Raw genomic sequence first — 17,823 nt, forward strand, 5'->3', positions numbered from 1 at the left:
AATATTAACTCAGGAGAAACCAGCCGCTATAATTACTATAAACTCCGATTCAGTTCCATCGTTTGTCTTCAACAATTCAAATATTCGGTGTTGACATGTATATCAATTGTATGGTTATTTTTATATTTTATGAATTTGCTGTTTGCAAAAGTATGAATTATTCTAATACTAAATATTTTCTTATCCCAGGCAGATAACCTAGCCGTATTTGGCACAACTTTTTGGAATTTTGGGTCATCAATGCTCTTCATCTTTAGGCCTGGCACCTTTGATAACTATTAGCTTGTCGTAATGTTCTATTGTATTGTTTATTTGTGTGTTTCTCTGTCCTGTATGTTCTTCCATTTATTTGTATTGTAGTCCTGTCATGTAATGTTGTCATTTTAGTGTTACATTTTACATTGCCATTAAAGCGGGAGGTTTGGCTAGCCACAAAACCAGGTTCAACCCACCATTTTTTCTTAAAATGTCCTGTACCAAGTCAGGAAAATGGTTATTGTTATCTTATTGTTCGTTTCTGTGTGTGTTGCATTTTAGTGTTTCTGTTGTGTCTTTGTTCTCCTCTTATATTTAATGTGTTTCCCTCAGTTTTAGTTTGTAACCCGGATTTGTTTTTTCTTAATCGATTTATGAATTTCGAACAGCGGTATACTACTGTTGCCTTTATTTAATACTTATTTTAGCAAGTGATGATCAAGTCCAAATGAATACTATATGTTGTCTATTTATCATGCAAAATTCTTTACATTTATTTTCTTTAGGACATTGCCATATGAGATAAAAAATTTAGCTTCAAGCAAAGGAGTATTTAAATCGATTTATTTTTTAATAATTCAAAATAGATGCTAAATATTTTTTCACTATTGGGATTTCCTGAAATATGATTTTTAATATGTCTTGAGATGATTTGTAGTGCACACTATTAGTAATTACTTCTGTTCATGCTACTGAAAAAAATTCTATTGTTATGAATAACAATGGACTGTGCTTTCGGGATGTAGAAGCAGGGTTTTCCAGAAACCCCGCTCGTCACACCCTGTGGTAAAAATCTATTATTATTCGTAACAATAGATCTATTTAATTTACACTTGTTTCAGAAATAGAAATTATGAAGCATTACAATAGAACTGGGGTGTAGGACAGGAAGAAAGATTGCCGTCACTGGTTAAGGTAATCCTTTCAATTGTGAACAATAGGAAGTCAAGTTGTTTACGTTTAATGACTGAATGGATATGAATATTTATACATAGAAATGAATATATACTGGTCTGCAGCCTTCTATCGGTAAAATATCTCTTATTTGCCAATGCCTCTTTATTGCTTAAATTCTGTTGGAATGTTTGTCCAAGGAATACACGAAATTTAAGATTGTTTGGACATAGTTTCAATAATGGTTCACTATTTATAAAGGTAAATAATTATGCATAAAATGTTTAAACGCAGATATTTCATTCTCTTGCATGTCAAGAGTATACTTAAAGGAATGTTCAACTGTAACACGGAATCCGTTATGTAAAATATTGATACAAGTTTCTAAATACTGGACCTAGAGATGCAGTTACTTGATTATATTCTCCACACAGTCAGTACAACAGCGCATAGAACACAGTCTCTATTTTGACCAAAGGGTGACAGGGGAACAGAAATATGGTCACTCTTGGTCTTTTCCAATCGACAGTAAACCCCTTGAAATATTTGCCTCTAGAGTCTTTACTTTATATGGTCGATAAAACCATCCAAAACAAGACCGAACAAGGGTGAAGTTAAAAGTGGAAACATTGAAAACAATCCAGATTAGACATGAAATCCAAACTAATTTTTGTCAACGATGTATACGTGAGGGAAAAGGCTTCATCTAAATAGAATACAGACATTTCTGGCCGTAATATTTCCCAAAGAAGATTTATGTCATAATACATTCAACTCACATTTTTTTAAGTTGAAGTTTGGAAAATGTTTCTGGTGAAATCAAGTTTTTTAATCAGTTTATTATCTACAAGCATTATGGAAAATAGGTACTGAAAAATATTGGATATCGGATTTACCGAAGAAAAAATATGGGAAACCACTACAACACGTCAACTGAATAGCGGGGTCTTTAAAGGCATTTGCAAATATTAAGGCGTTACAAGTATAATTATACATATATAGGACGAAAACACATTAACAATCAATCTGATAGGTAGGATTGGCTTGAATTTAGACTGCTTCTTATTAGAAGGATATATTGTATTGTCTTGCAGCAGCCTAATATGGATAGGTTCTTTAATGTTCAGAAAACGTGGCACTCCCTAGACGAGGTATTAAATTAAATGACCCAATTCCAACCGAACGTGGCTACGTATTTATACATCCCGAACGGCCAAACGGCGGACGTTTATAAAAAAAATCCGGAGAGGTATGGCATTTCACTTTGAGTTAAGTTCACGTCGGGGTCATTTAAAAAAAAAATCAATGTTCTGTATCACAGCTTTGGATCAAGATTTTATGTCGGGTTGCTAAATGTAAGCAAATCAAACATTCTCAAAATTGCAATTTAAATGATGTTGCCAAATTTTCATTAATTATGATTGAACAGATAATTCTTAACTGAAACCAAAAAAACTCTACTTAAAGTAGAGATATGTATAATTGTCTTTTATATACAAATTAATTGAATTCATTTCGGTTAAGTTTTCATTTGGTGCAATTTTTGACAAAACATGTAATATTAGTAACACTTAATCTAAAACTGCCTTCATCAACAACATTTTAGAGCTGAATAACATTTTGAGTAAACGGAAGTATGTAAAAGGGTCGAAAAATCGTTTTAAGTAAAATAATTATGCAGATTCCGAATTATTAAAATTCCATTATTATTATTCAACGGAAATTCTTAATGACCCTACTCTTTCCGGAGTTTTATCCAGTGAGTAAAACTGCTTTGTCACATAATTTGTAAGTTCTAGCTACTTGAAGGAAGATAACAAAGTCCTTAATATTTTTATCTTTGGATATGAATTGTAGTCTTAAGTTTCATTGCGACGTTTGACTTTTGCTAAAATACATATTTTGTTGTTTAACAAATTGCCGAGGAACATTTGTTTGTAAGAACTTATCATATAAAATCTGAAAGCCAAAAAAGAAATCAGAGGCTTTAAAAAGGGAACTGTTCTTGCTTTAACAAAAAAAAAATCTATTCACTGTTTATATTGTCTCCTTAAATCCGCCAACAAAGAATGGACCAGCTGTTAAAGCTCATAACACTGGAATTGTCGTAGCAACCCTCAATTTTTTCTTGCGTCCTCTGTTACACTGTGTAAATGTTGATAGCCTGCGCTGATTAGAAAGTTCTGGTCATAGTAAAGTTTGCAGTAACTGTCCTATCAACCTCTTTAAAAATCAAGCTTAAAATTGGTGAACAAAATTATTTAAATATAATATATAATTATCAATTAAGCATTTACCAAAATCAATTTAGCATATACTAAATTAGACTTTAAGTATATGCTTATTTCAAATATGCGGATGCCTAATTGATATTAGGATATCGATCTAAATTGAATTTAGGATATAACGAATTGACTTTAGTTAATACTGAATATAATTTAGTTTTTGCTAAATTCAATAGTAATGACTTTGATTTCGCGCCAATATTTCTGTATATATTAATCCAGATTATGCTTCATTGAATTTTCTAACTGCTTAATTGAATTTACTAACTGCTTTATTGAATTTACTAACTGCTCAATTGAATTTCGTTTATGTTGTAATATTTCAGCAAGAAGAAGTGTCGGGTATAGTTATTAATACAGTTTAACTTAATATTATTTAACAGTTTACCAAATTCTTTCATATATACAAAGATTTAGTTAGGGAGTTTGGATGTACTTGTAGATATCACAGTCTAATTTTTACGGTAATGTTTTTTATAAAGCCCGTAAATTTAGATACGATCCATATAACTAATTGAGCCTTTGAAAAAACTTATTCTTTAAGGTTATCAATTTACTAAATTAATAAAATCTTCAAATAGTTTATATTGGTACTAACATTGATTTTGTTTTTTGAAAAATTAAAACAAAACTAAATATATTTTGCTAACTCATTATCCTACATCCTGTTGATACTGTTTACTTATATTTTGGCATTGCACAAGGTCATCCGTTTCTCAGACTGTTAATGACTTCTTTTCACCGAAACCGTTGGATGTGTCCATTGGTACTTTATTCTTGGATTTATTTATAAGTTGTAATTGGCTTTGAACTAGCTTTCAGTAACTGCGAGTACTCTTATTTCGGTGCTTTGTTTCTATTGTTTATATGTAAGTTGTGTATGTGCCTCGTACCGATCTTTTGAGTTGACCCAATTGCTACTGATTTTTACAGTTTGTGCTTATGTTATGCTGTTACACCACTGTCCCTGGTAAGGGAGGGTTGAACCCTCACAAACATGTATAACTTCGCCACATTATGTATGTGCCTGTCCCAAATATCAGGAGTCTGTAGTTCAGTGGTTGTCGTTGGTACATGTCTGTCATACTAGTATTTGTTTTTCGCAAATATAGTCCCTAGTGTGGACAGTGTGTTACTTGCCATTTCTTTTTATACCCTTTCCAAATTTATTTCTTCAAGTTTTATGCATCAAATAGCAAGTAGGGGGATGACATTACACTGTAAAAAAATTTGGGTCATGAATTTTAAAGTACAGTAGTGATTTAGTCCAGCTTAAAAAGGTTAAAAATTAGTATTTCGGAAGCTGTCAAAAGAATCCAAGATCCCCTTAACATTAAATTTTCCATATTTTGAGTTAGAGCTGATGAAGTTTTTATAATTTTGATATAATTTGTCCCAAAAGTAGTACACCACACTGTATAAATATTATTGAGAAAGCGCAGTGGGGATTTTTTTAATTTTTATTTATTGTCTAATAGAAATGCACTACGAAATAAATGTGTTCTCGGGCCAATTGTTCTATTACAAATGTGCCCGTAAGTTTTCTCGTTTTAATAGATTCAAATTTTTTCATGTCGGGGACTTTTAAAGCCGACAAAACGGTATGTGTTTTCTCATCATTGAAGGCCGGACGGTTGCCTATAATTGCTTACATCGATTTCAATCGAGTTTGTACATATTTAGGTTTATTAGGTCACAATACTGCCATATTTGCAACAAAATAGCTCAAATGCTTGCAGCTTGTAACATAACTACTACCATGCTTGCAGCACAAATGAGATCTCGTTTCTTTGACAATTGTTTTGCCCCAACCCCTCAGCCGTGATTCATTGACTTTGAAAATTTTGCAAAGTTAACAATTTAAAGTTTGTGTTTGGTCATTTTAAGGCGAAGTCAACAATATTTAATAAGCAGATATTTATACTTATAATTTCACGGAGATTACTGGGTATTTGACCCCGCCCCTTTGTTTTGGTCAATTGACCTAGAAACGTTAACTTTGCATAGTTTACATGTTTAACCGTGTGATAACTATAAAAAAGAAGATGTGGTATGATTGCCAATGAGAAAAACTCTTCACAGGAGACCAAATGAAATTAACAACTATAGGTCACCGTACGGCCTACAACAATGAGTAAAGCACATATAAAATAGTCAGCTATAAAAGGCCCCGAAATGACAAATGTAAAACAATTCAAACGAGAAAACTAACGGCCTAATTTATGTACAAAAAAATGAACGAAAAACAAATATGTAACACATCAACAAACGACAACCACTGAATTACAGCCTCCTGTCTTGGGACAGGCACATACATACAGAATGTGGCGGGATTAAACAATACGTCAGTTTAATATCATCATACCTATCTGTGTTTCTTGCAAATAATGTTCAAAAAGAATTTTTTTTCAAAGAAAATAAATTTTGTTGTATTCGGGATCTCAATGCTTGCATTTTGCCAGGTGTACAGGTCGTCATTTAACCTTGTTGACATTTTCATTATACTATCGAAATTATATACACGCGTTGTATATCTTCGTGTCAACAGTTAGTATTTTTTTTTGCTTTTAATTCGACAATCGAACGAACCTACGAAATAAAATATGACGGTGGTAGTAATGTTAAACTATAAAGATGTTTTTGTTAGAAAAGAAATTTTTATCGTGTGCACATGCATGCATAAGTATCATTAAAACCATAGAAATAAATTTGGATTGATAACTTAAAAGATGTGATACAGTATTTGTTGGTCTTGATTATCTATTGGTATGTTTCCATTTTTATTTGGATAGGTTTTGACGATATGAGGAACAACGACAATACAGCTGGATGGTATGCTTTGGTGGTTTTGTTAGGTTAGTTGAAAATGGGTAATTCAAGGCAAATAGATACTTGTTCTTTATTTCTAATGACAAAAGTTATCTAACCGTCAGACAGTGACAAACATATGTCATTAAAATTTAAAACTTTTACAATAACTGGAGTCTATGACAATTTCTTTAATATCAGTGAGTAACTTGCTTTATCAAACGAGAATGCGAATATTAAAAATATCCAACAATCTATATATATATTCTGAATAAACCATATGCATAGATGAAGAAAAGACATGAATGTACAATATTTACAAGAAAACAACAGAAATATATGAAGTGCAATTTTAGTCAGGAGCACATATTCTTTATAAATTTACAAATTTTAAACAATACTCAATCTGACAGTACTTAATGATATTTGCATTTTTTGACCGGGTTTGACGAAGTCCAAAACCGCCTTTTAGTATGATGATATTAGGCGGAGTAAAGTGGGTACCCAATTTTTAACCCAGATCCCTCAAACTTCACAGGAAGATTGCACATATATTGAAATTTATGAAAGAGGGTAAACGTTTGGTGTATTTAACACCTCCCACAGTTTTCAAGCCAGTTCATTAGAACTTAGTCATTATCTAGCAAAATTGAGTCACAATTATTGTCCCGGTCATTTGAGAATTTGACCTATTTTTAAAGTCATAACATGACATACAAAGGTTCCTGGGTTTTTTCAGAGTATTTACATTCTAATATATATGTAATGAAATGTATCGACAATTTCATTTTTGTCACATAGGATACATAGTCTATTATTTCTAACTATTTTATTCCGATTCCAACTACCCTGTTTAAAAAGGGAGCTTGTGATTTGTGGTTCTAAATCTAAACAAATCAATAAAGAGTTTGTTCGAAAGAATTTCAAAATAATCTTTTTCAAAAATTGTTTAAACAGTTTGTAATTAAATGCCTAGTGTGAGTTTTCAAGTAAAGAATGCCAGACTTGTACAAACTATTTTTTTTTCTTAGCTTGATAAATTAATTTAATTCATGTGTTCACGGTGCACATGCATGTCCTATTTGGGGACGGGGGCTCATAAAAAAGCATTTTCAAAGTTTTGTTTACATGCAGTAACTGTGTTAGTTATGCATTGTAGCTTGTTTTATCCTACAGTTTCTGACAGCAAGTGTTGTCAGTTCTTCTGGTGTGTTTTTCGTACCCATATTGGAAGCATACGATGAAAGTATATCCACTGTTGCCCTTATCTTCGGACTCGGACTGATGGATGGAGTCTACTGTTTGTTATGTAAGTTTTTGAACGCCAGTTCAAAATTAAATCGAGAATTACAGTTTACATTCATTGACATATTTCATATTAATCCAAGCAGATAATCAGTGGAAATCACTTAAAAGAAATTGAGCTGTTTGTCATACAAAGAAAAAAAATGTGTAACTTGACGTGTTTTCTTGGTAAAGTCTATTGCATCTTGTAGATTAAGATTTTTGTGTGTCATATACATGTACTTTTCCAATCAAAATTACAGTATGGGACTATAAAGTGTAATTATCTTTTATATAAAAAAAGAAACATTCGAATATCAGCTGATTTTGGTAGGTTCGAATAATTTTGAATTTTGAAGATGCATTTTCGTAAATTACGTTAAATAAATCTACGCAATTACTAAAGGTTGATCTGAAATAATATATATTAAAAAACAATAATAAAGCAGATGAAATAAATATGGTTAAGTTTCATTTCGAATATAAAAAAAAATGTTTCCAATGTCCCCATACCAGTGTTTCATATCATTTATATAGAATATATTATAAGGAGATGTGGTACGATTGCCAATAAGAAAACTATACATCAGATACCAAATGACGTAGATGGTAGCTTCATAGGTCGCCATACGGCCTTCAACAATGCACTAAACCCATAACAAGTTTTAAAAGGCCCCGACATGACAAATTGTAAAACAATTCAAACGAGAGACCAACTTCCCGATTCATGTAAACAAAACAAAAAAAATAATATGCAGCAACACGTGACAACCACTAAATTGAAAGACACAACGTACCGATCTTAAAGTACTAGTAGAATATACTTATAAAATAAACTCTTTCAAAACTGCAAATAAATTTCTTATAGAATACCGAATACTTTTAGCATTGTATCATAATCACGGGTGTCATTCGGTATATCGAGAAAAAAAATCGTGATAGAATAACTAATGGTGGCCAAGCATATCAATCGGATCGTGTTAGATCTAGTATCGGACCGTGAATGCAATTAAGTGTAATTCTACTTCAAAATCTGTGAAAAATCTGCTGTATTTTCAAAAGGTAGAACAAATCAGAAGAAAAAAATATGTCTGTCAAAATTATTCAACTTCTTTAATAATATTGTGCACTAAGTTAAAGAAAAATGTAGTACTTTTTGAGAAAAGATAAAAGGCGACACACAATCCTATGAAAATCTTTAAGACATACTCACGTTTTGTATCTATTATGGTCACATGTCATTATGTAAGGAGACCCATACGTAGCCCCTTAAGTGCCATGTTAATATAAATATTTTCGTTTGGCGGAGATTTAATATGGTGTACGACTTTTAAACTCGTTCGCACAACTTTTAATCTAGTGCGCACGACTTTCAAACTCGGCCACGTTGTCTGTTTGGGTTGCTCATCCAATTCGGCAATTTTACGTAACATTAAACAACTGTCATACAAGTGGGCGTATTAAGCTAGCTAGAAAACCCAATTCAACCCACCATTTTCTTAGGAAAATGTCTGTGCCAAGTCAGGAGTATGAAAGTTGTTTTTCTGCTGTTCTTTTAAACAATATTTTTTTTCCCAATTTTTGTAAAAATCCACAAGGATTTTATAGAAATCACTGTGCATAAAAATAAATAGAAATAAAACGAGACAACTTTTCAAACGACATAAAACTTATGCAGGAGGGACAGACGAACTTGTATTGTTATGAGAAATCTAGTCGGTATGGTATTATCAAATAATCATATCTATCATAGCCATATTCACAAACAAAAGGGAAATGAAATAAGTCATGCAAATCTAATCTTTTGTTATACCAATTACAAATATAAATTATCGTTTGTTTGAAGAAAAATTTTATCGTTTTCGTTGATTTTTTTACATTAACGAATAAGCGCCAACAGATCTTACACTATCCTTTTCACGATCATCAAAATAACTTTAAAAACTATTTTAAGCAGTAATATTGAACGATATTTAAAAAGTCATTTATACATTAAAAATTTGAAAAACATCATGTTTTTTTACATTACTATTTCTCTGAAATTTCGATGAGCAATCTTGACTTTTTGTAGTTGTTTAAACCGGCGTACTTTTAAGTCTTGATTTTTCTTGGAAACTGATCCTAATGTTGACCCATTTTGACGGACTCTGCAGTTTTATTTTCCAATATTTGTCATTAAAATTGATTAAATTAGATTATTACTGACGTTGCATGTTTCTTCTCGATAAGATTTCCTTCACGCTCCTATACGAGATCTTTCACGATTGGATCGCAATACTTGGCCACCGTTACTTATTCTTTAACGATCTTCTTTCCCGATATACCGAATGACTGCCGCGATAATTGATCAATTATATAGCTCTCATTTCCACTTGTTATTTCTGGACAATTTTATCTTAAATTTAAACGAATTATTGGATCTTTTTTTTATATATTTTAAGCTCTTCCAATTATGATGTATTTGATTAAAGTATTGAAACCAAGAACAATTGTAATACTTGGTAGTTTCATAACAGCGTGTGGTTATAGTCTTGGTCGTCTGCCTGGAAACATATACTTCTTGTTCTTTACTCTCAGCTTCCTCGTTGGTAAGTTTACAACTATTATATATGTAGCATACATAAAAACAGAACATGATTGAAAAGTACCTACCTCTTTCACCTGTAAGGGAAATATATTTTTTCAAATAATCATAAGGAAACATGGTATTATGGCAAAACATACTATCCACCAATTGACAATTCCCCGTACGGCCTTCAATATGAACAAAACTCATTCCATATCGTAAGTTATAAAAGGCCCTGGATGATTAAATGTTTATCAAAAGAGAAAACAACCGGCCTGATTTAGCTGGTATTAGCATATACAAATAAACTGAAACAATTATGACAGACCGCAAAAACTTGACCATAAGCCCTGACTTGGAACATGATTATAAGGAATGCGCATATGTATACATGAAAATTGTAGACAACTGTTTAAAACCTATTTATTTACGCTCAAGGGATACTGGTTGCATTTTTAAAATAATCTGTTTTTTTAATTCAAAATTTAGATTATTTGAATATTATATTGTGAAATCTACCTGCTTTTGATATTGTGCAATGCTGTCGGCTGATTGAACCACTAAACCAAACTAATGCTTTCTTCTTAAATTATGGTTTATCTTTTGAAAGATATGTACCTTTAGTTGACACATTGAAATTACACAAATTAAAAAAATATATACTAGAAGGTTACCAATTCCCTTTTCATATCCGATAGTAAACTAATCTATGATGGGTTTATTGACGCACCCCCTAAAATAAAAATGTTCATGATAAGCTCCATCTGTAAAATATTATGATATAACGATAAAACATTGAAGGACTACTGACTTTCTAAGTAAAAATAAATCTTCCTCCGCGAGTAAATTTTAACGGTCGGAAATTGCCATCGTACCTTGAAATTATATTTCTTGCTTTATGTCCAGTGCACGATGTTTTATCGATATTGTCAACATCGCGATGTCTACTGTATCGTGTCATTATTGTGTTTACATTGTATCGTATATACATGTATACCTTGTGTTTACATTGTTTACATAGTAGACATTGCGATGTTGGCAATAGCGAGTCAACATCGTGTTTATATTGTATAACAAGTCTATACCTTTGTGTTTTCATCGTTCACACCGTAGACATTGCGATGTTGACAATAGCGAGTCAATATCGTGTTTATATTGTATACCAAATCTATATACCTTTGTGTTTACATCGTTCACATCGTAGATATCGCGATGTTGAAAATAAAGTGTCAACATCGTTTATTTTATATACCTGAGTCAATACCTTTGTGTTTACATCATTTACATCGTCAACATCGTGATGTTGACAATTTCGTGTCAACATCGTGTTTATGTTGTATACCGAGACTTTGTGTTTGCATCGTTCACATCGTCACTATCGTGATATTGACAGTATAGTGTCAAAATCGTGTTTATAATGTAAACGGCGTCTTTATTTGTGTTTTTACATCGTTTAAATTGCCAATATCGCAATTAGAAATATCGTGTCGACAACGTGTTAATTTTGTATATCAAGTCTTTACCATTGTGTTTACATTGTAAACATTCATTATTGACCAATATCGCTTCAACATTTTATTTATATTGTATACCGAGACTACATCTGTGTGTTTGCATCTTTTACCTGGTCAACATCGCAAGGTTTACAATATCGTGTCGAAATCGTGTTAAAAATGTATACTGAGTCTTTAGCTTTGCGTTTAAAATTTAAAACTTTGATATAATTGTTTTAAAAGCAATTATTGAAAAATTAACGAAGGAAGTCGCATTTAATTGGCGATAACTCCTATTTTTAGTCATAAATGTGAACGATGTAAACACGATATCGTTTATACATTGTCAATAGCACGAAGTTAATTTTCCAACAGGCCTTTGTCCATTGTTTTAAATCATTAAAAAGCCATATTAAGTTTTTTGCGATTAAAAAATTCTCCGATTACTAGGAACTATAAAAAAAACTTTTCAAATCTCGATCAAGCTTAATCTAAAAACATCATGTTAACGGCAACTGTATTAAGGATGTTCGCTTTTCTTGTTTTTGAACTTTTGCCAGATATTCAGAATCCTCTGGTTTTATCCATGTAGTGCCATTAAAACATTTTGCCTGCTAACCCCCGTTTTTCTTTTCATAATTTTATTACATATAGTTTAAAAGGCCATATTTGAAAATCCTTGTTATTTATTGATATCAATACTTTGAAAATCCTTGTTATTTTTTCATTGTTTTTGAAAGAAAATAGTGTCAATGTTAAATGTATGAAAAATCTAGAGAGAATCATTTCCCGCCACATTTTCGAAGGCTTATATCTCGAAAACAAGCACACAGACCCTTCATTTTTTTCTGCTTTTTTAGTTCTTTCATTTATATACTATCAACTTTTAACAGTCTTTTGAAAAGCTTGTTATTTTGAAACAGGGTAGCAAACATCCTTAAACTCACGAAATGGTAGAACTTTTCTTATAGTAAATAAATAAAACAAAAATACCCAACTCCAGGGCAAATTCTAAAAGGGGAAGTCCATAAAAACTGACGTTATAAATCAACGGAACGGGTGAAAAACAACTGTCATATTCCTGACTTGGTACAGGCATTTTCCGAAGAAAATTGTGGATTAAACCTGGTTTTATAGCTAGTTAACCTCCTACTTGTATGACAGTTGTTTATAGTTTTGTTATATTGACAAACATATCAGTATTTTAAACTGTACTTTGATACTTTTTTGTTAGCTACAGCGCACAGGTGCAACTATTTCATGCATATGCAGGACAATGAACAATAAAGGTAATAGGTAGGTCTGCAAAGTGGGTCTACCCGGGGATGAAATGTGGGTAAATTTTACTACTTTGATATCAGGATATGCTGAACAGGGATAGACATTTTGACTTGTAACAGGCCATTTCGGAACCCTCAAAGAGTAATTGCAAGGTTTTTATACGTAGAGAGCGTTGAACGTTCTCTATATGAGGCACTTGCCTTAAAACGTCTTTATTCCAACCAGTCATAGCTGCGTATTGTACGTGATGTATAAATTCGCAGCCATGTCCGATTAGAATGAGAATGTTGAATCTGATGCCACACTCGCTTCACGAAAGAACTCTAGCAACTTCTCGTTGTGTGGTCCAAATTTCCCGACCATCATGCCGTTCGACCTTCTATTGCATATATTGTAAATTTGTTCTCGTCCAGAAAATGCATTCAATCTGCAATACCTGATATAATGTTCTTTTTGAAACTTCCCTCATTTATTATTTTCACTGTTGCTTTTGAATAAAAATCACATAGGCGTATTTCAAAGTTGGTCATTAATAAATAGTCTACAATCCCATACATTGGTTTCATGGTAACTAATTATTACTGTTTACTTGATTTATAGTATGCAATGTGAAAGTATAAAACATACGATTGATGCGAGTAAACATAAGTATATGTACAATTATCTCAAAAAGTGTCCGTCTGTTACCGGTATATTGTGTTGAGTATAATTTTGTTTAACTCAACATTTGACCGTAACTACCACCTGTAGAGATATCTTATGTATATTTTTAGAACGTGCCCGTTCATTTGGAATTTTACCTGCGGTTTTAGAAACCATATATAATCTTGTACTACTTGTACTGCTTCGTGAGTTCAATATATATATTATGGAACATGTATCTGCGCTGTAATTATCATTAACTATCATTAATTTTCTGGGGCCCTTTATAGCTTACTGTTCGGTGTGAGCCAAGGCTCCGTGTTGAAGACCGTACTGTGACCTATAATAGTTTACTTTTATAAATTTTGACTTGGATGGAGAGTTGTCTCATTGGCACTCATACCACATCTTCTTATTTCTATTCAACTGTGCCAGAAATTAAAAATAGCGTATACATGTCTTCTTCATTCCGGGATACAGAACTGACTGAATCAGATAATAACGAAACGAAGTGTTCAATGCAAATTTCCAGTTTCCTTACAATTTAAAAAGAAATGATTCCAAGTTAGTGAATAAAGGAAACAAATATTTTATGATATTATACGAAATGGCAAATATTCAAAGAAACAAGTAATAATTAATTCTCTTCAGTAGAAATTAACCCAGGTTTCCCTCGTAAAAAGATTACTGTAGTAGATGTCGTATGTTTTTGTCGTTAGGTTGCTTTCTCACTAACATATACCTTAAGTGTCCTTTCATTCATTGAAAAAGTAACTCGAATTCGATAAATTTGTCAAATGTCCTTGCAGTCTCAGAACAGAATGGTATTGTCAATCAAGAAGATTTAAGTTAAACATTTTGTTTGCTGACGTTTTCAAAACCAGTATCTCGTAGATGACAGGATACATGCGTTATTAATGTTTCTCGTGTGTGCATGTTTCTTAATTTAAATGCTGGATCTCACAAAGGGTGTCGCGAGAGGAACATGGTATAATTATACTCTCGTAATACTTGTATAACATTCGAAATCCTCGCCCACATTGCCATTTGACACGTGGACATCTTTATGATAAGGTACATTGTTCTCTGTAGTTATTTATATGTGTATATTATTTAACATTCAAACAAATGCTAAAATTCTGAACAGTTCAAAGCACTAGTAACGTTTTAATTATCACAGGTTGTCAAAATGAGAATAAGAAAATACTAAAGTAAAACATCTGATATTAGTTCATTAATTTTAGTAGCAAATGCCATCAAATGGACTTGTACACGAATGATTTTTAGATATATTATGCCTAAACAAATTATCTTTAATTCAGGCGTAGGAAAGGCTTTGATTATTCAACCCTCAATCTATTTACTTGGGACGTATTTTCCAAAGCGGCGAGCTATTGCAAATGGAAAAGCTATCTCCGGCAGTTGTTTAGGGGGACTTACATGTCCTTACCTTTACAGATACTTACTGGAAAATTATGGTTTACGGGAAGCTCTGTTGCTAACTGGTGGTATCCTAATGCACAATATTCCAATGGCATGTTTATTAAGGCCGAACGACAAGTCATCAAACATTTTTAAAAATGCAACCGAGAAAGAGAGCGACAACAAAAGAAATCAAACAGAACCAGAAAGACCAGTACGTTATCAGAACGCCGTAAAAGATCATAGCATTAAGAATGGTGACGTGAACATGTATAATTTTTCTAGTGGATCAGATCCGTTGTTGCATGAAAAGGAGAGCAAAGTTAAACTGTTACCGTCAAGTGAAAATTGTCTTTATAGAAACGTTGACACTCATTTACACGATGAACATTTTAATAAGAGAGAATTTTCAATATCAGATTCATTAATATATGGAAACAGTAGTGCAACTACAGCATTACCGATGACAAAACTTAATTCCACCGATGGTCAAATTAGCGCTTCACCAATTGAGGTACAGAAATGTCCTCATCCGTGTTCTCCTTTCTTGAATCCAACGTTCCTTCTCTTCCTTATTGCAAACTGTTTAGCAACAACTGTAACTGCTACGTTTTTATCTTGTCTTCCTGCCTATGCCATTCATCATAACATTGACTATAACAAAATGTCCATATTAGTATTCTTCACTCAAGCATTGGATTTTGTTTGGAGAATATGTTCTGGAATTATGGCTGACATATCACATATAAAAACATACCATATCTTAGCAATGTCGCAGTGTGTATGTGGTGTGGTATATAATTGTAATGCACTACTGACATCGTTTGCTGGGCTAGTGGTATTTTGTGCTGCAATTGGTCTATTTGCTGGGGCCCAACTTGTATTAATGTTTAGTCATACAGTAGAAATAGTTGGACCTGACTTAACTCCTCCTGCCGTATCGATACTCATTGTTGGTCAACTACCTGCAATTATATTTGGACCACGAATTTTCGGTAAGTAGCTATCGTAAAATCTTTTTTATTTTCCAACTGCAAAATTTGGATAAACGGATACTTCCATGAATAAGTGAATATAAAAAAAATACTCGTTCTGAAATAAAAAGATAGACAGTTTTCGTTGGTTGATAACGTTAACGTTAGATTTATAGTTTTTATTGACTTACCCTGGTTAAATTTACCTTGGAGCTCAGTATTTTTGTTATACTTTTTTCATATAATGGCAAAATGCTAACTTTATACTGGCATATCAGTTCACCGAATGACATAGAACATGAGTGAACATAGAGAAATTGAACAACTTGGTTATCGTGGGTGAGGCATCCAAAAACACATGCTATCCAAAAAGACATTTAAAAAGTAAAATAACAAAAATACCGAACTCCGAGGAGAATTCTAAACGGAAAGTCCCCTAAGCAAATGGCAAAATCAAAAGATCAAACACATCAAACGAATGGATAACAACTGTCATATTCCTGACTTGGTACAGGCATTTTCTTATGTAGATAATGGTGGATTAACCCTGGTTTTATAGCTAGCTAAACCTCTCACTTGAATGACAGTCGCATAAAATTCCTTTATATTGAAAACGACGTGTGAACAAAACAAACAGACATAATATGTAAAAATGTCAAAAATATGGGTACAGGAAACTTTTCCTTTTTTCTACTATGGACAACAATTATTTTTGGAAATTCAAATATATAGTCTAGCTCTTGATCAGAAACAGTTGATACGCTTCGTTTCAAGTGTTTGTAAAACCTTAGAATATAATGAGAGTTAACAATTCACTTTTCAGATATTTTAAAAGTAAACAATTACCAATCAAAATAAAATTTATTTTAGGAATTCTTTCTTTTTTCCAGGTCTTTTAGTAGACTCCACAGGTGACTTCAAAGCATCTTTTCATACCATAGGATCATTAGCTTTACTGTCGTCCGCATTATTTCTTTGTGAACCTCTTACAAATCGGATTATCAGACGGTCTCAATTTTGTATTCGAGGAGAAAGATGTCCTTGATTGTAATTTATGGTACGAACTCCGATATTAGATATTTTAACATTTTTTCTTCGGAGGACTCCATAGATCAGTAAAAGATCTAGAATACAGAGGGTAATCATGATGGATTAAACAATACCAGTATTCGATTAGTCATTTTCTTTAAGTCAATCAGTGCATTTTTAGTATATGGCTAAATTTAAACGCATTTACTAGTCGCAAATCAAAAGTTTCATCATCTGTGAACAAATTTTTAAACTGACATTGTGAAAAAGGAACTGAATTTATGTTGTTATGCCTTATATTACATGTTTGCAAGCATTGCTACACTAGAATAAGTGATGTGTATGACTATAGTATTAATTAATGGGTGTTTCCATGATGGCCCTGTTATATGTCCAAGGTCTGTTATAATGGTCGAGGATGCCTGTAATGTCTGTTTCTTAAAAAGAATCTTTTAAAGTGATGTGATGAAATAACACGCAAATGTAAATTTATTGTTGTCCTATTCAAAGCAATTTATGACATACAAAATACAAGATTTCATTTTGGATTTTAAAACTCACAATTAAAAAAATAGATACACATCATGGAATGTTCATGTAATTATTAATGTATTATGTAATTATTAACTTGACAACTGGGTCAAATGAGATAAGCCATGATTCTTGGAAGCTTTCAATTTCTTGATGTTTCTTTTCCCTAGCAATGTATTTGAATTGATGACTGATGCATCAGGGTCAGTACAAGTATATAAATAAAAAAAAAGAGAAATATTGTCACTTTTTGTTGTTATGGACATACCTATTAGTAACTGTAGACGTATTGAGCCATCAATTTGTGTAACTATTCATCCTTGGTACCAAAAGAAGAGATTTTAATGCCGTTGTCTAAT

General features: G+C 32.2%; 1 protein-coding gene across 1 annotated transcript; it reads left to right on the top strand.

The window, feature by feature from the left end:
* Nucleotides 1-1,100: 1,100 nt before the first annotated feature.
* LOC127737063 (uncharacterized) lies at nt 1,101-16,949 on the top strand. The gene is made up of 6 exons (XM_052247596.1): nt 1,101-1,170; nt 6,227-6,289; nt 7,402-7,551; nt 9,968-10,114; nt 14,831-15,925; nt 16,795-16,949. The coding sequence occupies exons 2-6, from the start codon at nt 6,238-6,240 to the stop codon at nt 16,947-16,949; spliced, it is 1,599 nt and encodes a 532-aa protein (XP_052103556.1). The 5' UTR covers nt 1,101-1,170; nt 6,227-6,237.
* The last annotated feature ends 874 nt before the right edge of the window (nt 16,950-17,823 follow it).

Source organism: Mytilus californianus, unplaced genomic scaffold (genome assembly GCF_021869535.1).
Source record: "Mytilus californianus isolate M0D057914Y unplaced genomic scaffold, xbMytCali1.0.p SCAF_4, whole genome shotgun sequence".
Classification (NCBI taxonomy): Eukaryota; Metazoa; Mollusca; class Bivalvia; order Mytilida; family Mytilidae; genus Mytilus; species Mytilus californianus.